Source organism: Engystomops pustulosus, chromosome 1 (genome assembly GCF_040894005.1).
Source record: "Engystomops pustulosus chromosome 1, aEngPut4.maternal, whole genome shotgun sequence".
Classification (NCBI taxonomy): Eukaryota; Metazoa; Chordata; class Amphibia; order Anura; family Leptodactylidae; genus Engystomops; species Engystomops pustulosus.
The window spans coordinates 119,166,242-119,186,667 of record NC_092411.1 but is presented as its reverse complement, the minus strand read 5'-3'; the positions used below and the strand labels follow the sequence as shown (position 1 = coordinate 119,186,667).

At 40.6% G+C, this 20,426-nt stretch overlaps 1 protein-coding gene across 4 annotated transcripts in view; it reads right to left on the bottom strand.

Moving 5' to 3' along the window:
- KANK1 (KN motif and ankyrin repeat domains 1) overlaps positions 1 to 20,426 on the bottom strand; it is a 124,829-nt gene that overhangs the window by 51,334 nt on the left and 53,069 nt on the right. For all 4 annotated transcript variants that reach the window (XM_072151551.1, XM_072151560.1, XM_072151569.1 and 1 more), the window contains one exon: positions 6,990 to 7,073. In XM_072151551.1, the coding sequence (XP_072007652.1) occupies positions 6,990 to 7,026 (37 nt within the window). In that variant the 5' untranslated portion in view covers positions 7,027 to 7,073. The remainder of the gene's footprint in view (positions 1 to 6,989; positions 7,074 to 20,426) is intronic.

The following is a 20,426-nucleotide window of genomic DNA, read 5'->3' as shown; positions in this document are numbered from 1 at the left end:
GATCTACAGAAATGGACATGTTCCAAGAATTAGTTGAATTAGAATTGAAATCACTACGGGACTCTTCTTCTCTAACCCCTTGTACTGCTAATCTTACTAACAGGGAAAAAAGGGCTGTCACTCAACTTCGGAACAACCCATATATTTACATTCGACCTTCGGATAAAGAGGGTTCCGTAGTTGTATTGGATAGAGCCCTATATAAGCGTGAAATCGAAACTATGTTACATGACCCAGATGTTTACATGAAATTACCCAAAGACCCCTCTGAAGTTATTACTTGTAATCTTAGGTCCTTACTCCAGGAGGGCATTGCCCTTGGTATTCTGGATAACCATATGGCTGACTTCTTACTACCACAAAATCCGGTTGTCCCCTCGTTCTATGCCCTCCCTAAAACGCACAAACAAATTTTTCCTCCACCCTTTAGACCCATTGTGTCGAGTATCAATTCTCTCACAGAACGTTGTGGTGCTTGGCTTGACAAATTATTACAGCCCTTAGTGTCTCGCCTTCCAGGTTATTTACAAGATTCAAAAAGTGTTCTAAATATCATGAATAATTTCCCCTGGAACCCTTCATTCAGTTGGCTTACATGCGATGTTACCGCCTTATACACATCGATTCCCCACAACTTAGCAGTCACCGCATTAAAATTTAATTTAAGCAAGTACAGCAATTACAATATCTTACTACAAGATTACATCATATCAGTACTTCTTTTCTTGCTTTCTAATAATTTCTTCACTTTTAACAACAATTTTTACATCCAGAAACTTGGCTGCCCTATGGGTGCCATCTTCTCCCCCTCATTAGCAAATCTTTACATGGCATACTGGGAGGAGCAATTTCTATTCTCCTTTGACAATCCCTACTTGACTTGTATTGCCTGGTATGGGCGTTACATAGATGACTGCCTCCTGGTCTGGAATTCCGACCAGGAGGCAGTCATCGGTTTCCTTGCCTACCTCAATCATAACTCTCTCAACTTATCTTTTTCCCATCATTTACATGACATGCCTTTTCTGGACATTATGCTATCTGTCAATGCCCAAACTAATACTGTTAATACTAAACTCTTCCGCAAACCTACCGCAGGTAATACCCTTCTACACGCTACTAGCTGCCATCCCTCACATACAGTTAGAAATCTACCTATAGGAGAATACCTTAGGGCTAAGCGCTCATGTACATTGGATTTGGATTATTACAATGAAAGTTCAATTATTGACAAAAGACTCACACAAAGAGGGTATACACGCAAACTCTGTAAAAGAGCCAAAAACATTGTTGACAAAGAAAACCGCATTACCTATTTAAAACCCAAACCCAAGAACAATACTCTTTCCCAAACCCGGGTTACCTTCAGTACACAATTCAGTAAACAATTCCATAACATAGTAGGTATTATTAAAAAACACCTTCCAATATTACAACATGAACCGACTCTCAGAGAAATTCTTAAAAATGGAGTGTCGTTTGTATCTACTAGAGCCCCTACTTTGGGCAATTTATTATCCCCTAATACATTCTCTGATACACCATCTAAAAAAAACTTGGCTTCAAACAAAGGGCAGCTACTGCTGCAATCTCTGCAAATATATGGTTAAGACCACACATTTTACAGCTACTAGTACAGGTTTAAGTTATAACATATACTCATACAATAATTGCGAAACTACTCATGTCATTTACCTTGTACACTGTACTATTTGTTCCCTCCAATACGTGGGCTGCACGGCCCGCAAGCTCAAAGAGCGTATCAGTGAACATATCACTGGGGCAAATCCTCGCACAATTGCCAGCACACGCAATTTATCTGGCATCTCCAAACATTATAAGGAAGTCCATTCTGGATCTATGAGTGGCATGCGAGTTACAGCCATTGAACAGGTTCCCAAACCTGCCAGGGGAGGTGATTGGAAAAAGGCTTAGTTTTCCAGGGAAGCCTTCTGGATTCTCAATTTGGAAACCCGTGCACCTAAAGGGTTAAATTTCAAACAAGATCTTATGTACTTTTATTAATGTATCACTCTTTTGGTATACTAATGTTACTTTTTGTACCTTTGATCATGTTTTTTCTTGCATCTCTTTGTATTCTTTGCATTTTATGTCATCCTCCATTACGGTCTTTTCCTTGCATGTTCAGGGGGTGGGGCTGTTGACCTCACCGGAAACCTCATCGGAGTCACCACTTGGATTTATTTAAACCCCGATTGAGGTTATGGGAGCTAGGTATGAGTAAGGACTAGGCTGCGTTAGTCCGAAACGCGTCACCGCAAGCTCTTTTTTGTGTCGTGTCTTCCCTCAGTGTATCCATGTTCGTTCTACCTGCACATGCCAGTGCTTTTTTAACTTGGATTCAATAAATGGTTTTTTTACATTTTAAGCTACTTGGAATTCTCATCTTGCTGGAGTCCTCCCGTTTTTTCTTCGTTTTCATTCTTAGCCCTTGTGGTGGGACCATCACCGGACTGGACCCTTTGGACTCCGTGCACACTGTCGTTTTGAGGCTACATAGAATTTCTTGGGTGAGCTGTTTTCATTTTTTCCATTGTTTCTATTATCTGAGCAATGTTCGTGTCGCTCATGGCCAGGTGTGGTGGCTTAATTAAAAAAAAAAAAAGATTAAAAATCTGTTGTATAAAGTCACAGAGATGGAAAATCAACTGCTGAAATCAACATCTCCCCGACTCCGAGCACCCGTTTACTGTGTTTACTGTCCCTTTGTTCATAGTAACAAAATCTCCTAGAAGGGAACATGTCACCTTCTTTTACACCATTAAAACCATATTGCAGTTTCTGTGGTTCACAGAACTACACACCAGATGTGGTTTGAAAGAGGAAATTTAACCCCTTAAAGGGGCTTGCCCAGGAAAGAAAATTGTCAAATTTCAATCCACTAGCGATGTTTACACAATAATGATCATTATGCTGCCGAGGCACCGCCGGAGAAAGAAGATCTCCGGGGGGAAGGGGGGGGGTGTTTGGGGCGGAAAGGCGAGTACAGTGTTTGTTTTTTACTAATAATAATTCCTTTATTTATATAGCACATACAGCTTACAGCGCTGGGGCAGGGACTAGCTGGCTGTATAGTGCTGGGGCAGGGACTAGCTGGCTGTATAGTGCTGGGGCAGGGACTAGCTGGCTGTATAGTGCTGGGGCAGGGACTAGCTGGCTGTATAGTGCTGGGGCAGGGACTAGCTGGCTGTATAGTGCTGGGGCAGGGACTAGCTGGCTGTATAGTGCTGGGGCAGGGACTAGCTGGCTGTATAGTGCTGGGACAGGGACTAGCTGGCTGTATAGTGCTGGGGCAGGGACTAGCTGGCTGTATATTCCTGGGGCAGGGACTAGCTGGCTGTATATTCCTGGGGCAGGGACTAGCTGGCTGTATATTCCTGGGGCAGGGACAAGCTGGCTGTATATTCCTGGGGCAGGGACAAGCTGGCTGTATATTCCTGGGGCAGGGACAAGCTGGCTGTATATTCCTGGGGCAGGGACAAGCTGGCTGTATATTCCTGGGGCAGGGACTAGCTGGCTGTATATTCCTGGGGCAGGGACTAGCTGGCTGTATATTCCTGGGGCAGGGACTAGCTGGCTGTATATTCCTGGGGCAGGGACTAGCTGGCTGTATATTCCTGGGGCAGGGACAAGCTGGCTGTATATTCCTGGGGCAGGGACAAGCTGGCTGTATATTCCTGGGGCAGGGACAAGCTGGCTGTATATTCCTGGGGCAGGGACAAGCTGGCTGTATATTCCTGGGGCAGGGACTAGCTGGCTGTATATTCCTGGGGCAGGGACTAGCTGGCTGTATATTCCTGGGGCAGGGACTAGCTGGCTGTATATTCCTGGGGCAGGGACTAGCTGGCTGTATATTCCTGGGGCAGGGACTAGCTGGCTGTATATTCCTGGGGCAGGGACAAGCTGGCTGTATATTCCTGGGGCATGGACAAGCTGGCTGTATATTCTTGGGGCAGGGACAAGCTGGCTGTATAGAAAAAAAAAACAAAAACAAGTGACTCTAGTTTGTAAACTGCACGCCTCAAGAAAATAATCAAGGGGGTATAGTGAGCATTTTGACCTAACAGTTGTTACAATAACTCCATTAACCAAAATGAATTCAAAGGTTGGACATAAATTGTGTCAATTGTGAATTTATTGCGTCTAAAGTGGTGAAATACACCAGAGGGCCAAGTAAAATTGTGTCTCACTGAAGCTCTCGCATGTCTTGTAGTAGCATATAGGTTCTGCAACACCTCTGCCAATACATAGAGGGGTAGTTGCGAACAGTGGCCTTTACAGGTTAGGAGCTGACAGAGGGAGTCCCGAACCCTCCATTAAGGTTCTAGACCTGGTTATCAGGGGTTAACAGCAGTAGATCCTGCATGAACAGGCAAGAGTTAAACTATACTAAAGTTATTATCCAATTGTATTCCTTCATGTGAACTCGAGTGTGATTGGAGAGTGAGCACCACCTGAGCAGGGAATGATAAAACCCCTGGACAGGAAGGGGCAAGTCCTCTTAGGATCCAGACCTCTTGTCAGCCAGGTCTCTTACAAGCACATGCTCTTACCACCAGCCTCAGCTCTCAATATAGAGCACAGACTGTCAGTGACCAGAGAGATAATGTAACACACATCCAGTGCCACACACAGAACACCCAGGATAAAGCTGCAGCTTCCATACATGGACACAGCTACCTCACAGCCTGCACCTACAACCAGGCTGGTGAATCTACTCCTGAGGATCACTCTCCATGACCATTCCAGTAATCCGGAATTCCTCCAACAATCCGGCATCTGTAACCAGATTGTTTGGCTGGTTGCATGCAGTTGTTCCAATAAAGAACCATGAGTTATATTTCCACAACGTTGCCTCTTTCTATTCCCTGGATACGGCTGTATCACCATCATGGGCGCCCCATCCATTATCCAGGGACTCATACTACAGACATCAAAAGGGCTTGCCCCAGGGAGATGCAAGTACATCAGCCTTGTGTGGCGCGGGAAACAGCCCACAGCCCACAAACAGCCAACAAAGTTAGGAGGTACTTAAACTGCCCCTCCAATATGGAGGTATGGCAGTTCCTGATGTAAAACTATATTATGTGGCGGCACAGACTCAATATTTATTTAATTGGGATAAGAATCCACATTGCCAAACATTGAGAATATTATTGGGAGTTAATAATGTAGATTATAATATACTAGAAATTCTAGAAATGGGGGTGGAGAGTAATGATAGGTTATATTATCCAAATGAGACAGTTAAAAGGATGTATATGGTATGGTCCTAAATGAGAAAGCTATGTCAGGTAAAGAGTTTACACCATTATGGGGAAAAAGTACTTTAAAGATACCTGCAGAAGTGAATCAGAAAAAGTGGATTTTACACACACATATACATATATATATATATATATGATATATTAAACCAATTCTAGAAGATGGAAGGCTAAAAACCTTCTTTAGACAGAGAGGAATTCGGTTTGGAAGAGAATATGTAGTATAACTATCTCCAATTACAAAAGATATTAAAAGAGAAAAGTGATAAATGTAATATCGTAGAGACTCCACTATTAATAAAATTAATGCAAACTGAAAGGTTCAGTATGTATCAAAGAGGTAGGAGGATGATGTTAAAATTTTATCAAATATGGAGGATATGGAATTATAGATACTTTCCTGAGAAGGAGATATTTTGGTGGAGGGCAAGGTGGTGAAGGCAGGGTAAGGGTATTGGGCAGATAAGAGAGGTCTAGGTTTGGAGTGACAGAAGGGAAGGGAGGAACAAAGAACAGGGTTTGGTGTTTGTTTGTTTGTTTTTTTCCAGGGGAGGTGGGAGGTAGTAGTAATATAGAGGGGTATTATATAAACAATGCTCAAATCAGATTAGATAGGGATAAAGCATTGATGAGGGGATGCTAGGGCCAGGTACAAGAGATAAAAGGATACATATGTAAAGTTTAATATATTTGGATAAGGTATCCACCTAGTGATATGTAAAAATATTTTTTATTTCAATAAAGAAAAATAATAATAATTAAAAAAATAACGGTAGAACGGGTGGTAGGTGGATGTATGGGACGTGAAGATAGCCCGTTTTAGAGCCAATCCTCACATCCTGGCTATCTTTTAGAAAACTTTAAATTTTGTTAAGCGGCTACTGGGGCGTGGAGTAGCCAGAAATGAGGCTACACGTAGCGGCTACTCCACGCCCCAGTAGCCCCTTTTCTCCTCCTACCCTTACATCTTCCTTGTCCGAAAAGCCGTAGTTCTGAGCATGCACAGTAGCTTCGGCCTGGGAGCTGCGGCCTCACAAGCTGCGGGCCTGCATTCTGCGCATGGGCAGAACGCCGGCTTCTCGGGTGAGGGTGCTGGAGCCCCCGTGTATTCTGGTCAGAACAAGGACATCCCTTTGATCTCCCCCCTTTTTACGTGGCTGTCTAACAAGAGATCCAGGGATCTAGAGTGAAGTACCTTTCCCCCCGCACTGCACTATGAGGCGCACATCGGAAAGGGGTTAATAGGTAAACAGAACCATCATTGTAACTGCAAAAGAAACCAAGATATAGGCATCTAAATTAATGGTCCCCCTGAGGCTGACTCATCTCTGGTAAAAAATGACCCCTTCTGCTGTACCTTGACTTGAGTTGTCAAGTTCCCTTAAGGTCTGGAGCATGATGTAAATCACTACATATTCCCTTTATACACTCTACACTGGAGAATTCACTGTGTCTCATTTCAGTGCAGAATACTGCTGCAAACATCACCCATGTGCTACAGAGGTAAAATACCACAGCAAGTCACTGCATACATACATAACTTATCAATATGTCAAGTAATGTCACGTGTCACCTGCTGATAACCCTCAGATGCCATATGAGAGCTCTTGGCGATGTCAAGTTGTTGGATAAATAAGAAGGTGGTAAAACCAGATAAATAAAATATAGACTGACTATATAGTGAAATGACAAATGTTACTGTACCATAAAGATTTCCATTGATATTGTCCGTATTATCCATGTCAGACTTCACTGTCAGGATGGCCAACTATTCATTCAGTGCAAACCCTGCAGGATAAAAGTATAACTGTGTTAGTGGACAAAATAAATAACAGCATACATATATAGGCAGTCCCCGGGTTACATACAAGATGGGGTCTGTAGGTTTGTTTTTAAGTTGAGTTTGTATGTAAGTCGGAACTGTATATTTTATCATTGTAATCCCAGCCAGAACTTTTTTGGTCTCTGTGACAATTAAATTTAAAAAAATGTTGGGTTGTCATAAGAATCAATATTAAACAATAAAGCTTCATTACAGACACATTTGATAACTGTTACAGCTATTTATTGTAGACTAGGACTAAAGTACAATAAATTACCAATATCCAGAGGTCCGTTAGTAACTAGGGGTCGTATGCAAGTCAAGTTTTCTTAAGTAGGGGTCCGCCTGTACAGTGACTGCTGTACTGGTGGCAGGCTAAAAGCTATTATTCCCAACTCCTCTATACACAGGTACCCCAAGTTAAATACCGTATATACTCAAGTATAAGCTGAGTTTTTTTAGCACAAAAATTGTGCTGAAAAACCCAACTCTGCTTATACTCAAGTCTATAAAAAGATTAACACTGCACTCACCTTTCCGACGCCCCCCGCAGGTCCTCTTCGAGTAAATAGGTTTTCCCAGTTTTGTGTTAAAATTAGGTTATATACTCCGCCCAGGTTATACTCCAGTATATACGGTATATATGTCACCCCCATATGCCATTTGTTATATTGCAGCCAGCCTACACCCAGCTCTCCCAAGGTCCTGAATTTTATAATTGTTTTTTTCAGCAAAACCACTCCATTCAGGGATTAAACAAGATATGTTTCTACAGCATTCTCAAGATGTGTTTGGCTCATAATGCATAAAAGCAAATAGCTTTTTAGCAGGTAGATTTCCTTTAAAAAGATGAGAGGCCTGTAATTGACGTCATAGGTAGAACATCAACTATGAGAGACAAATAAGAAAACCAAACAAATCCAGAAAAACACATTGTCTGATTATTAAAGAATTTACAGTATTTGCAAATTAGGGTGGGAGATAAACTTTTGTTATTGACCAAATGCCTATCTCTATGCTTTGTTATAGCCTTTGTTGGCAATGACAGAGGTCAAATGTTTTCTCCAAGTCTCACAATGTTTTCTCCAAGTCTCACAAGGTTGGCACACATTGTTGCAGGTTGGCCCATTCCTCCATGAAGACCTCCTCTTAGAGCGGTGATGTTTTAGGGCTGTCGCTGGGCATCACAGACTTTCAATTCCCCCCAAAGGTTATCTATGTGGTTAAGATCTGGAGACTAGGATCTGGCTAGGACACTCCAGGACCTTGAAATGCTTATTATGCAGCCAAGGCTTTGTTGCCCTATTGGTGTACTTGGGATCATTGTCTTGCGGAAAGAGTCAGCCATGATTCATCTCCAATGCTCTTGCTGATGGAAGGAGGTTTGCACTCAAAATCTCATAATACATGGCCCCATTCTTTCTTTCATATACACGGATCAGCAGTCCTGGTCCCTTTGCGGAGAAACAACCCCTCGCCGTGATGTTTCCACCCCCATGCTTCACAATAGGCAAGGTGTTCTTTGGATGCAACTCAGCATCCATGTGTCTCTAAACACAACAAATTTTGTTTCTTGCGTTTGAGTTTCTTTTCTGAAACATTCAAATGCTCTCTAAGAAACTTCATACTGGCTTAAGCAGGGGAACACGTCTGTCACTGCAGGATCTGAGCAACTAGTGCCGAACTGTATTACTGACGGTAATCTTTGTTGTGTTGGTCCCAGCTTTCTGCAGGTCATTCACTAGTTCCACCCGTGTGGTTCTGGGATTTTTGATCACCGTTCTTGTGATTATTTTGTGCCCTTCCCTGCAATCCCTGACCGAGGGAGATAAGCAGTGGTCTTGGATGTATTCTATTTTCTAATTATTGCTCCCATAGTTCTTCATACCAAGCTGCTTGCCTATTAATGATTCTGTCATCCCAGCTTGGTGCAGGTCTATAATTTTGTTTCTGGTGTCCCTCGACAGCTTTTTGGTCTTCACCATAGTGGAGTTTGGAGTGCGACTGGGGTTGTGGACAGCTGTCTTTTATACCGATAACAAGCTCAAACAGGAGCCCATACTATAGGTAATGAGTGGAGGACAGAAGAGCCTCTTATAGAAGAAGTTACAGATCTGGGAGAGCCAGAAATCTTACTTGTTTATAGGTGACCGAATACTTACTTCCACCATAATTTGCAAATAAATTCTTTTAAAATCAGACAATGTGATTGTTTTTACATTTTGTCTCTCATAGTTGAGGTTCTACCTATGATGTCAGTTACAGGCCTCTCTCATCTTGTTAAGTGGGAGAACTGGCACAATTTGTGGCTGACTAAATACAGTACCCTTCTTGTTTAAGCACCACCTCAAAGATCACCTTATATGCAACTTTGGGAGCTTGACTTAAAAAGGTTTTATGTTTTAGTTCTCTGCTCCCCCCTTCCATAAAATTAAGCTAAAATAAGTTAAAAATCAACCAAAATATATATTTATTTCCAAAGAGAAAAGAATGCAATTGATGTAGTTTAGTTTAACAAATATATATATACATACATACACACTGAACAATGTTCAATAGCAGCAGAAGTAAAGCCCTGGAATTTTTATTCACACCAGCTAGCTCCTAGACTGAAGCTTGGATGTATTCCAAACTAATATTAGCCGGAAAGGCGGGCTACAATGTCAGAGTATAAAACCCCTCAGATATCACATGCTTCAGTTACACGAGTGACAGCCATGTTGTTCAGGACCTAGGCTACTGGAAAACTCACACAGATATTCTAAAGATAAAAAGTTGCATTACTAAAGCCGTCTTCCTTAATCTAGGAAGAATCTCTAGCAGTAGGCACTGTTCTAAGCATATCCATGAAATCCTTCATATTCTGAATAAAATGAGAAATTCCAAGATTTGAAAGGAAGACACAGGTTCAGGGTATATTTTCTCTTCAGGTTAGTCTCTTCATCTTTGTTGTACAGTGACACCAAGTGGACTACTAAATAATGAGAGATTTTCAGAATGGTTCAGCTCCTCATAGGTTAAAAGGAAAATCTGTAAAGTATTAAGACCACTAATTATGAATGGGATTATATTCTGTGGTCTTGATTGTGACAAGAATTGTGCTTTGAATTACTATATAAAACAAATAAAAACATAATATATTACAGAAGCTGAAGATACAATAATTTTCTACCAGGAAAACAATTTAAATATGTCATATGAGAAGCGCGGTTATCTTGTTACCAGATGTAATGATATGGAACTAGAACATTCATATTACTCAGGAACCTATAGACAGACCCTGACAGCAGGAATGTGAACTTGGAATGGCAGTTAATAGGATTCCTGGAGAGGGCTGGATTCAGGTATAGAGAACCCAGTCACACGCCCTCTCCAGCTCTGTCATTACATGCCAGTGTCATACCTGCATGCTAATGTAACCTCCAGGCTAAATGCACAGCAAGCAGCGACTGGCTGAACAGGTACAATTGGAGGGGAAAACACAAGAGCAGATCCTGTATAATGTATTCAAGAGAAATGAGTTACATACTACCAAGAAAAAATGAGGGGGATCTAATGGTCAGCACACAAAGTAGCATTTACATCCTTGTCCCATGAAAGCGATGAGGGTGATGCCGCACATTGCGTTTTTGAATGTTTACCATGCCTATGGCTGGATTTAATCCGTTTCACAGCTGCCTACACTTCTACAAATGAAGATAAACTGGTTCAAAGCATCCAAACGCATGGTAAACATACAATAACACATGCTTTTATGAACGGACTGAAAACACACATGCTTTTAAACAGTCCAAAAACGTGACGTGTGGCTTCACCCTCAGGGAGGTAAGGGCTCTCCTTACAGAGACGTTGACAGTTAAAGGGGTATTCCCATTTTAGCAAATTAAGGTTATTGTTTATATAATGAAGAGATCACTGCTTGATGTCATTCTATAGGAACCTTCCATCACACCATGTGTGTTCTTGGTCCTTTTTTGTATGTTTACCATGTGTTTGGCTGGTTTTAATTCCATTTCACAGCTGCCTACACTTCTAACAAACAATAACACATGCGTTTAACCCCTTAACGCTCTGCGTCGTAGCTCTACGGCGCAGAGGTATAAGGGATGTATGAAGAGGGCTCACGGGCTGAGTCCTCTTCATACAAAGGTGGGGGTTTTTGCATTTTGCGTAAAACCCCCACCGCTAATAACCGCGGTCGGTGCTTGCACTGATCGCGGCTATTAACCATGTGATTGTCGCCGGCGGCATTTAAAAAACGGCGGCGCGCGGGCACCGCCATCTGTAATGTGATCGCCGCGCCCCCGAATGTCATCGGGGGGCGGCGATTGGTTGCCATGGTAGCCTCGGGTCTTCTTTTGACATGAGGCTACATGGCATCTGCAGATTCGTTACAATGAGCCAGTGGCTCATTGTAATGAATGTGCTGCAAAAATGCCATATATTGCAATACAGAAGTATTGCAGTATATGGTAGGAGCGATCTGACCATCTAGGGTTAAATGTACCCTAGATGGTCTAAAAAATAGTGAAAAAAAAATAAAGTTTAAAAAAAAAATTAATAAAATATTAAAAATTCAAATCACCCCCCTTTCCCTAGAACGGATATAAAACATAATAAACAGTAAAAATCACAAACATATTAGGTATCGCCGCGTCCCAAAATGCCCGATCAAAATATAAAAACGGTTACGGGCGGCGGTGACCTCCGAGGCGGGAAATGGCGCCCAAATGTCTGAAAAGCGACTTTTACACCTTTTTACAAAACATAAAAAATGAAATAAAAAAAATTATCAAAATGTCGTACAGACCTCAAAATGGTAGCAATGAAAACGCCGCCTCATTTCGCAAAAAATGACCCCTCACTCATCTCCGTGCGCCAAAGTATGAAAAGGTTATTAGCGTCAGAATATAAAAATTTTTTCTTTTTTTGTACACATTCGTTTAATTTTTGAAAATGTATTAAAACACAATAAAAACCTATATAAATTTGGTATCACCGCGATCGCACCGAACCAAAGAATAAAGTAGGCGTGTTATTTGGAGCGAAGAGTGAAAGTCGTAAAAATTGAGCCCACAAGAACGTGACGTGCGGTTTTTTTTCAATTTTTCCACATTTGGAATTTTTTTTCAGCTTCGCAGTACACGGCATGTTAAAATAAATAACATTACGGGAAAGTAAAATTTGTTACGCACAAAATAAGCCCTCACACAGGTCTGTACACGTAAAAATGAAAAAGTTATGGATTTTTGAAGTTGGAGAGCGAGAAATGAGCCGAAAAACCCTGCATCCTTAAGGGGTTAAAAACTGTCCAAGAATGCACTGTGTGACAGCACCCTGAAGGTTGCCTTGCAGAGGAGACTTAAAGAGAACCCGTCATGCAAAATAACCCCCCTAAACTAAATATATTTTCATAAACTTCCATTAGAGAGCATTGCCTCTATCCCTTCATTGTCTCTCTACATGCCTGTAAACCTAAGCAATGAGATCTTAAAGCTGTATGCAAATGACCTGTGAAATGTCCAATGAAGCATTAGCATATTCAAGCTGTCCACTCTATTCATGAGTGGGAGGCACAGCCACACCCCCAGTGCTTGACTGACAGCCTGTATAATGATGTGCTTTCTGGTGCTGGTGGCCACGCCCCCTGCAGCCTGTGTGTGCATGTGTGTGTATAGGAGAGATACAGCAGCTCCAGGCAGCCATGTTACAGCAGAACATGTCAGATTCTTGTGTAGCTGATGTCTGTGTCTGTGTCTCTCACCTGTATATTAGGAGGATGCAGCATGTCAGCAGATGCAGCACACACACTAGCCATGCTTTACTATACATTACACACAGACATGAGCAGGGGGAGGGGTAACAGGGGTGACATCACTGCTTCTGACCATGTGACAGCCTCATTTACATGATAAAAAATAGATGATTTTACAATGAATAATGTATGAAATAACTAGATAAAGGCTGGGATGGGATCCCTGTGAGCTGCTCCAACAGGTAGTAGTGACAGGACAAGTGACACAGACCTGATGACAGGTGTCCTTTAAAGCCATTGATGCTGCTCCCCTGGAGGATTCTCCACAAACATACAAGGCTATATACACGTGTTGCAGATTCTGTGCGGAAAACACAGTAGCATTAAAGTGAATGTGATTTGGAAAAAGTAATGCTGACAATGCATTTCTTTTCTGCATGGAAATAGTTACTCATTGTGGAAAATAAAATAATGATTATGTTGCTTTGAGCGCCCTCTATAAGTCCATACAATCGAAAATCAACATCATGATGCATATTTGATGCAGATTTATGCTTGAAATGACGTCAGTTCACATGAAACAAAAAACAGATACAAAACACACAACTAAATTGACAAATCCACAGGAAAAATGTACATAAAAACCATGCCTAATGGATGCGTATCTTCATGGGTATTTTAGGCATGACAATCCACATTTTCCTTATCCCATGATGGTAAACTAATTTGCATAGTCCATCTGGATAGAACACCCTACATAAGAAGTTTCTGATAGCAAATGAAATATTTATTCATTTTTAGCTTAAAAAAATATTCAGAAGTGGTATGCCCACTCCAGGCTTTTAATGAATATCAGAATATCCATATGATCTTTAATGGAGGACCCATTGCCTCTACTGCAAAGTCTATTCTATAAAATATTTGTTTCCTTTAAATAAAAAAAAACAAAAAAGGAGAACTTACAGGGAACCTGCAACCACAATTTTACAAATATAGCTAGTGACAGGCCCTTTCAATTAACAGAAAACCTTCTTTTAGCTAAACATTTGTTTCTCCTCACATCACCATAAAATCAACTTTGTTATCTTACCTGGCATTGTATGGCCCCGTCCATCTACTCCATGTATGTATCTGATCAAATGAAACCACAGCAGCCTCCAAGGACTTCTACCTCTCCCCATGCTTCCATGGAGGCATGCTGCAATTTCATGGGCTCAGATACATACCTGAGGTAGATGTTACTGGGTAAAGCAAATATTATTGGGTAAAGGACATCACCCTGGTCACATGACATGAAGTAACAGAGCTCTCAGCATTCCAGCAAGGCACCTTGTAAAACATTTGACACAGTATTTCTTACCCCTAATACTAAGCAAACAGAGCAGTATATGTCTACTGTTGAATATTGGCAGACAGTCCCCAAGTACTAATTCCAAACAGCAGCATGTCGGAACAGAGAAACTTGTCAATCAGGATCAAGGAGGCTGGGCAATGCAAGTAAAATGTAATATGCAGGACTCCATTAATATAATTGGACTCACCTGTAGTGAGTTGCATAGTAGTTTACAAACAGATTTTTAACATTGCAGCCATGGAAAGGAACCATTAACCCTTTCAGGACCTCGGCCTGTTTTGTGTTTTCATTTTCATTTTTCACTCCACACAATCAAAAATCTATAACTTTTTTATTTTTACACATACAGAGCTGTGTGATGGCTTGTTTTCTGCGTAACAAATTGCACTTCTGAGAGATGGTATTTATTATTCCATGCCGAGTACCAAGAAAAAAAAATTAAAAATGCAATGAAAATGGTGAAAACTCATTAAAAACCCATGTAGAAATGTTTTTTTTTTAAATTTTGCCATCTTCTGGCGCTAATAAATTTTTCATACTTCAGTGTACAGAGCTGTGGGTGGTGTTATTTTTTACGACTTCTGATGAAGTTTTCAATGCTACCATTGACTGTATGACCTTTTGATCACTTCAAAATGGCAAAAAAAGTACCATTCTCGACTTTGAGCGCTATTTTCCTTTACGGGGTTAAATGCAGTGAAAAGCCATTATTTGGTAGAACGGGCATTTTCGGACGCAGCGATATCTAATATGATTTTCACTGTTTATTTATATTTATATCAGTTCTAGGGAAAGGGGGGGGTTGATTTTAATTTTTATTATAATTTTTTTAACTTTTTTAAATTTTTTACTTTTACTATTTTTCAGACTCCCTAGGGTACTTTAACCCTAGGTTGTCCGATTTATCCTACCATATACTGCCATACTACTGTGTGGCAGAATATGGGGACAGCCTCGGGTCTTCGGAAGATCCAAGGCTGTCATGGTGACAGATTGCCGCTCCCCGATGATGTCACAGGGAGCGATGATCCTGGGCTCACGGGCTGAGCCCTCTCCATTCACCCGCGGCCAACCCGTGACGTGCTATTACGTCACGGGTCGTGAAAGGCTTAAGGGATAAGGGCAATGCCTTTTTATTCATAGTTTTTAATAAAGTATTTATTTTGGATACTTTAATATAAAAAGGCAGGTTCCCTTTAAATCTGCCCTTGCTGTATTCTCATTAGTAGTGCATTTGCAAAGATCTCTACTGCATGTGTGAGTCTTATTTCAAAGTAGAATAGCAGAAAGTAAATTCCGTATACCGGTATATAGTGGGGAGGTAACAGCACATAGCAGTAAATTCAATGGCTAACTGTATTCAGATTATAAAACAATCATCTATTGATGAATTTACTTCTTAAATTTCAAAACAAAGTCAATAACTCACCCGTAAAAGTTATCACATGCTGAGTGTTACTAGGCAGCAACAGCCTAAAGCATAGGTTCACATGTGCTGGGAGTACGCGCTACATTCCTGGCTCCAGTCACGCAGGTCTTTACCTATCCAAAGGTCACACCAGTGTACAACCTCAACCACATCCTTACACACTGTGATAAATGGAAGCAAGTCTACTGAACTATACATGAAATATTGTATGGCTGAGGAGAAAGGGCATGACAGAACAAATGACCTGTCCCTAAACTAGGAGAACATCAATGTTTTTTTGGTGGGATGGGATGTGACACACAAGGAAGCTGTGAGAAGTATACATAACTACACAAGCTTAAAATATACAGGATTATGGCCTGTAAAACAATACAGGTAGCAGGAATGGCATTACTTTTTTTTTTTCTTACTTGTATTCCCAAATTGCAAAAGTGATAACCTTTTTATTTTTCCATTTATACAACTGTATGAGGGCTTGTTATCAGTGAGACAATTGTACTTCCTAGTTGCGCCAATTAAAGGAAATCTACCGTTTGTTTTCATGCATTATGAACCAAACATACCTTGTGAATGCTGTAGCTACACCGATGCAGAAACATATCTTGTTTAGTCCCTGAGCCAAGTGGTTTTGGTGAAAACTGAAAACAACTATTATAAAAGCCCGACACTTCTCCTCATCCTAATTATGAACTGCTCCAGCCTTGTCCAGCCAAGCATAAGCAGAGAATACGTCATCACCGTGTTGTCCCCGACAGGCAGAAGTAATCAATTGCTGCACCATTCTCCAGCTGCTGTGTAGGAGTCATCCAGCTCAGGTCGATTAGTCCTGTCTGGACAGTGCAGGAAGCTCCGTGTGTAATGTGTTTAAGTAGGCACCCAGCTTTCCAAGGTCCTGAATTTTATCATTGTTTTTTTTCAGCGAAACCACTCAGTGCAGGGATTAAACAAGATATGTTTCTGCATCATTGTAGAAGATTCACTTTTCTCCAACTTTCATATGCTCTTGCTTTTAAGAATAAAAGGCTTTAAAATTATGCAAATGAGCCTGATGGACTCCCGGTTGCATTAAAACCTATGGAGCCTATAATCCCTCATGTTCATTTGTACAATTTTAAATATCGTAAATAATACAAAAAGTTTATAATAAAAAAAAAATTCTCAAACACCAAAACCCCTTTTTTTTTAAATTACCATATTCTGCAACCAATAACTTTCATGATATGGAGCTGCGTAAAACTTGTATTTTACAGGCAGAGTTTACATTTTTATTTGGAGAACTGTAGGTCATCGATCCTGATAGATCAGGGATTTTGGCCAACGGGATACCCAAAATGTATATAATTTTATCTATAAATGGGTTCCTGGTAATGCAGGGAATTTTTTAACTACCTGTTAAAACACGTAACTGGTAAACTGCAGGTGTCTGTTGTCAGAGGTGTCTGCTTTCTGTGGAGGGATTGATTCTTGGACTCCTACCAATCTGATTGAGATATTTTTAAGATAGTCCACTAATATTTGTAATCCAGAAAAACCCTTTTAAGATTTAACACAAATCTTTTGTGACCTTGCAAATGTAAGTAAAATTGTGTAATATGTGACAGCTCAAATCTACCAGTGGAGGGCAGAAGAGCCTCATTAAAAAGTATAGCTAAATACTATTTAAAGCCCAAAAGATGTAAAGGTTAACGTAATTGTCACATAACCCTGTAATCTCCAGCCTGCGGCATAAAGCGTCAGTGATGCATAACAAGCTTCTAAAATAATAACAACAATGAGAGATAATACAATTCCAGGCTAATGTGTTACTTCATCTAATGTCATAGTCTGTCTAGGCAGGACTACATCAACACAAAACACTTGTGGGTGTAATAGAACACAGATGCTAGAAGACCGGTGCACACACCCTGGATTGTGTAAAATATGTATCTGTACCACAATGGCAATTTAGAACTTGTAAATTGTACCTTGCACTTAGTTGAGCAATGTGTTCCCTTAAGAACACCAATGTTTACTCTTGTTTGATCTATAGATCCAGTATGTGATATTGTACCCTGTCTGGGTGTCTATAACCAATAAATAAATATTTCTACAAGAGCTTTGTAATTCAATATTCATTTCAATGTTCCATACACATAATCAGTATAAAATAACTTAAAGTAACAACAAGTCTGATGTAAAGAATTGGAAATAAGCTGCATTTTGTAACACACTTTCGCTATACAGCGTGGGGCCGTGTGTTGGATGAGCAGTGGACGGACTGCAGCTCTCTTCCAATAGATGATCAGTGAAGGTACTTAGCGTTAGACACCTACCGGACCCCTGCTTGTTCATGTTTACAGACTAAACAAAGAATAAAAAAACCTGTGTGTGGTCTCATCCCATAGTTATGTGTTATTCCTTTCGTTCTACCTCTTCTATCTTTTTAGCAGACATGATAGCTGGTCTTTCTACCAAAATATTTTACACCCATATGTGTGCATATATACTATATATATATATTTATATTTTAGCAGTGTGTAGTGTAATTTTTGTTAGAGATGATATTTTCAATTCTACCATTTTGAAAAAACTGCACTGCCTTTTAATTCACTTTTGTTAAATTTTACATATATTGAAAAATGCCATTTTCGACTTTGTGTGCCGTTTTCAGTTAATGGGTTAAACGACGGGAATAACCATTAATTTTTTTTTTAACTTTTTTTTTTTTTTTTTAAACATTTTTTGGTTTACCATTTTTCAGACCCCCTAGGACAGTGATGGCGAACCTTTTAGACACAGGGTGCCCAAACAACAAACAAAACCTACTTTTATGTCGCAAAGTGCCAAGATGACAATTTAAGCACTAACCTATTGATCCGAACGGTATCATAAATCTTAATCGTATTGGCGTTCTGAGGACATCAATACAATAGAAAGAAAATTTGGATTGGATTGTACCCTGAAGAGAAAAAATCGGGGGACCCAGAGCAGAAGCTCCAACCATAATCCATCTCTATCCACACCTTCTCGCTTCTTGTGTAGTCCTTGCAGCCAAGAAGGTGTTACAAAGAATAGTTTTGGACCACAGGAGGAAACCTTGAGTCATGTCTAGAAAATTTTGTGCTGTGGTGAAGGTTTGGGTGCCCACAGAAAGAGCTTTGAGTGCCACCTCTGGCACCCGTGCCATAGGTTCGCCACCACTGCCCTAGGAGGATTTTACTGATCATGCATTACAATGTGCCATTGGCCCATTGTAACAAAAGATCAGATGTTATACAGCCTTTGGTCTTACAAAAACCAGAGGCCGTCATCGAAACAGATCATCACTCCCTGATGACATCACCGCTGCCGGCAGAGGTGCTACCAATATGTGGCAAACACTCACTGATCAGTTCCTATGACAGCCTCAGCGATTTGCACATAGAAATGAATGAGGATGAGAATCCCCATATACTGCCATACTGTTGTATGGCAGTAAATGGTAGGATCAATCAGACAACCTATGGTTAAAGTACCCTAGGGGGGGGTATCTAAAAAAAAATAGTTTAAAAAAAAAAAAATGTGAAAAAAATCTAAAAATCCATATCTAAATACCGTCACTATGACGTGCAATTTGTTACACAGAAAACAAGCCCTCCCATAGCTCTCTACATGCAAAAAAAAGTTATAGATTTTTGAAGGTGGGGAGTGAAAAATGGAAACAAAAACAAAAAAGGTTAACAGCGTTAAAAGGGGTTTTCACAGGAAGGAAAGTTAGGCCCTATCCACAGGCCTCCGATCAGAAATCAGAAGGTCCATCGGTGCTCCTTCAGATCAATGGAGCAGACGACCATGCATGACTGTTCTGCTCCATTCATCTTTATGGAGCTGACGGAAATTGCCAAATTATTATTTATTGGCTGAAGTGTAGTGTGTATTGTTCTTGAAGCTTAACTGCTAACTTCAAATTTGGGCCAAAAAAAAAAGTCATGTGCATCCGAATTTAAAACACCTTTACGTGTGTGTTTTATTTTTGTATCTAGTAGCCCTCTGACAAGTTTTTTTTTTTATATATTATTAGGCTAAATGAAAACATGTAATGATTATGCAGGGGTCAGCACCCTCTGGGAACACCTACAGACATATATATAAGTTTCAAAAGGCTCCTGAAAATTTTAAGTGGTTGTCCAGCTTTAAGAACAAAAAAAAAAAAAAGGGGGGGGGCATGTGATTGCGTGTACTGAGGCACCATCCCGTCACTGCTGGTGATCCCATTCCAAATACTGATGCTTGCCTTTTACACATAGAAAGTGATGCTGTAACAGGCTCACAGCCTCTAAAGCAGTGATTTTCAACCTTTTTAGAGCCGCGGCACACTTTTTATACTTAGAAAATCCTGGGGCACACCACCAACCAAAATAGCACAAAATGACACTAAAACAGTCATAAAAGGCCTCCATTTACTAATAAAAAACCCCTAGCGGCCCCCCTTTACTAATAAAAAACCCCTAGCTGCCTCCCTTTACTAATTAAAAGCCCCTAGCGGCCTCCCTTTACTATTTAAAAACCCCTAGCGGCCTCCCTTTACTATTTAAAAACCCCTAGCGGCCTCCCTTTACTAATTAAAAGCCCCTAGCGGCCTCCCTTTACTAATTAAAAGCCCCTAGCGGCCTCCCTTTACTAATTAAAAGCCCCTAGCGGCCTCCCTTTACTAATTAAAAGGCCCTAGAGGCCTCCCTTTACTAATAAAAAAAAAAGACCCTAGCTGCCTTCCCTATACAAATAATAACCTTATATACTTACCCTTGATGTCTTCTTCCGCG